The sequence below is a fragment of the Lupinus angustifolius genome, chromosome LG01 (assembly GCF_001865875.1).
Source record: "Lupinus angustifolius cultivar Tanjil chromosome LG01, LupAngTanjil_v1.0, whole genome shotgun sequence".
NCBI lineage: Eukaryota > Viridiplantae > Streptophyta > Magnoliopsida > Fabales > Fabaceae > Lupinus > Lupinus angustifolius.
The window spans coordinates 18280645-18282907 of NC_032009.1; the positions used below are offsets into that span (position 1 = coordinate 18280645).

General features: G+C 31.7%; 1 protein-coding gene across 1 annotated transcript; it reads right to left on the bottom strand.

Moving 5' to 3' along the window:
* On the bottom strand, window positions 439–1222 carry LOC109342443 (vacuolar iron transporter homolog 4-like). Its single transcript, XM_019580428.1, has one exon. The coding sequence runs from the start codon at window positions 1141–1143 to the stop codon at window positions 439–441; it is 705 nt and encodes a 234-aa protein (XP_019435973.1). The 5' UTR covers window positions 1144–1222.

The following is a 2263-nucleotide window of genomic DNA, read 5'->3' on the forward strand; positions in this document are numbered from 1 at the left end:
CTAGTAATCTATTTCAGAATGTATGATTATCCATTCTAATAAGTATTGCTCTTAGAAATTGATATTTGATATTAACCTAATATAATATATGAGGATCCAGTCTAACCTTATACTACTGAACTAATATCTTGTTGGTGATTCTGTAAGTTTATTTCCAATAAAGAAAAGCAAATTATTTTGATGATCTATCATTTGTTCAATTCGCAGGCAAGAAAAAAGGAGAAAGAAAATTTCAAGCAGGAAAATTCATAACACTTTTATAGTAATATTTAATCATCCATTTTTCACACTCTTTTTTTACATATACTTTCTTTATAACCATTGATCCTCCATCATTATTATTTTTTGAAATGAAAGTGTTTTGATCAATACTTATAAATATGTATAACAAAGATGTAATTAAAAAGGAATGTGATAATATATACTATTATTTCCCATTCATAATTCCAACCCACTAGAACCTATTGATTTGGTTAACCCAAAAGTAACAGCCATAGCCATCCACCCTCCAACAAGGACCCTAACACAAGACCATAACTTAGGTGTCTTTCCCAACTCAGCACCCAAAATTCCAATGATCACCAAAGCCAAGCTAGCCATAGCCACAACCACCAAAAGCCTTATCTTATAATCACTTATGAATGCAGCTGAAAGTAAAGGAACCAATGCACCCATAGTAAAAGACAAAGCAGATGCTAAAGCAGCATGCATTGGATTAGGTAATGTTCTTCTTTTCTCCATTCTCATCTCAAACTCTACTTTCTCACACTCTTTGTAACCACTCATATCCATGTCTCTTTTCATTTGACTAACCTCAACTTCATATTGAGTATAAACAGAAACAAACTCTCCTATAGCCATGCCACAAGCTCCTGCAATGGATCCTGCAAAACCAGCAAGTAACATGGCTTTAACATCTCTTTTAACAGCTCCAACACCCATCATCAATGAAGCAACAGAAACTAAACCATCATTGGCTCCTAAAACAGCAGCACGAAGCCATTGTGCTCTTTGTGTGTAGTCAATATTTGTGTTATTGTCTTTGGTCATTTGGGTTTGATTTTGTTCCATTTCTTTTTCGTTTTTTGGAACTACTCCTACATGGTTTAGAGATACTAAACCACAGGGTGTATTTGCAGCCATTGGTGATAACAACTAAGAGAGGAGAAGAAGAAAATAGACAATTTTCTTGAGAAAAAAAGTGTGAAGGTTCAAGGGTTTTTAACAAGAAAAGAGAGGAGAATCTAAGGGATAAATATATAATATATAACTCATATGTTTATACCCTATGAAGGGATTATTCGGTTGGCCGAATGAATAACAAATTCGAGAAAATATGAACATGTAACTTGTTAAAATAGACATGTACAGATTAATATTTTCTTAACCAGCGTAGTTGAAAAGAACCCAATATAATAAACGCACTATTATATATAATGATTAAATTTTAAATTATAATAAAATATTACAGCAAAAATGTCTCAATCATAAATAGTTTCTGCATGCGTTATGAGATGTTTGGAAGGGCAAGAGAAAAAAGTGCTGAAATATAGTATCCTCTTGCTCGCAATTTTCAGTTGATCATCTATTACATGACTTATAAGGATGGATGATGGATCTTCTTCGTTAAGGGAGAGATAAGTATTTGATTTTCCTTGTATTTTTAATAACAAAATTGTTAATCCATTATATATAAAGGGATAAAAATATCTTATTATGTTGTTTTTTCTTTATTTTTTGTAGTATTTGTCTATCCATTTAATAGAGATGATCCTTACTTGTTATGGAATCACTATTAGGGGTGAGCAAGATCAGACTCTACCCGTTCAATCGGCTTACCCTTCTTATGATCGAGCCTGAATAGGGTCCGGTCTCATCAGGGCTAGGGTCTGATTCGGGTTTAAAAATTAGACTCGATTAATGCCCATGATTACTCACTCATCATGATTGTATGTGTTCTATTCAATTATATACAGAGTAATGACATCTCTTTGGTTAAAAATATCATTAATTCTATAATTTTTTATCATATATACATGATTAGCAATATATATATATATATATATATATATATATGAGTAAATTACTGAACTTTCCCATTAGTTTTAGTTGAATTATACAAATCAACCCTCCTTTTATTGTACCTACACAAATCACCTACCCGTTCGTAAACTGTTAAATAACACTGCCATGTACTTATCACATGTCATTTAATAAAATTTTATGACAAAAATACCCTTTTACTCAATATTCCCATTCTTCA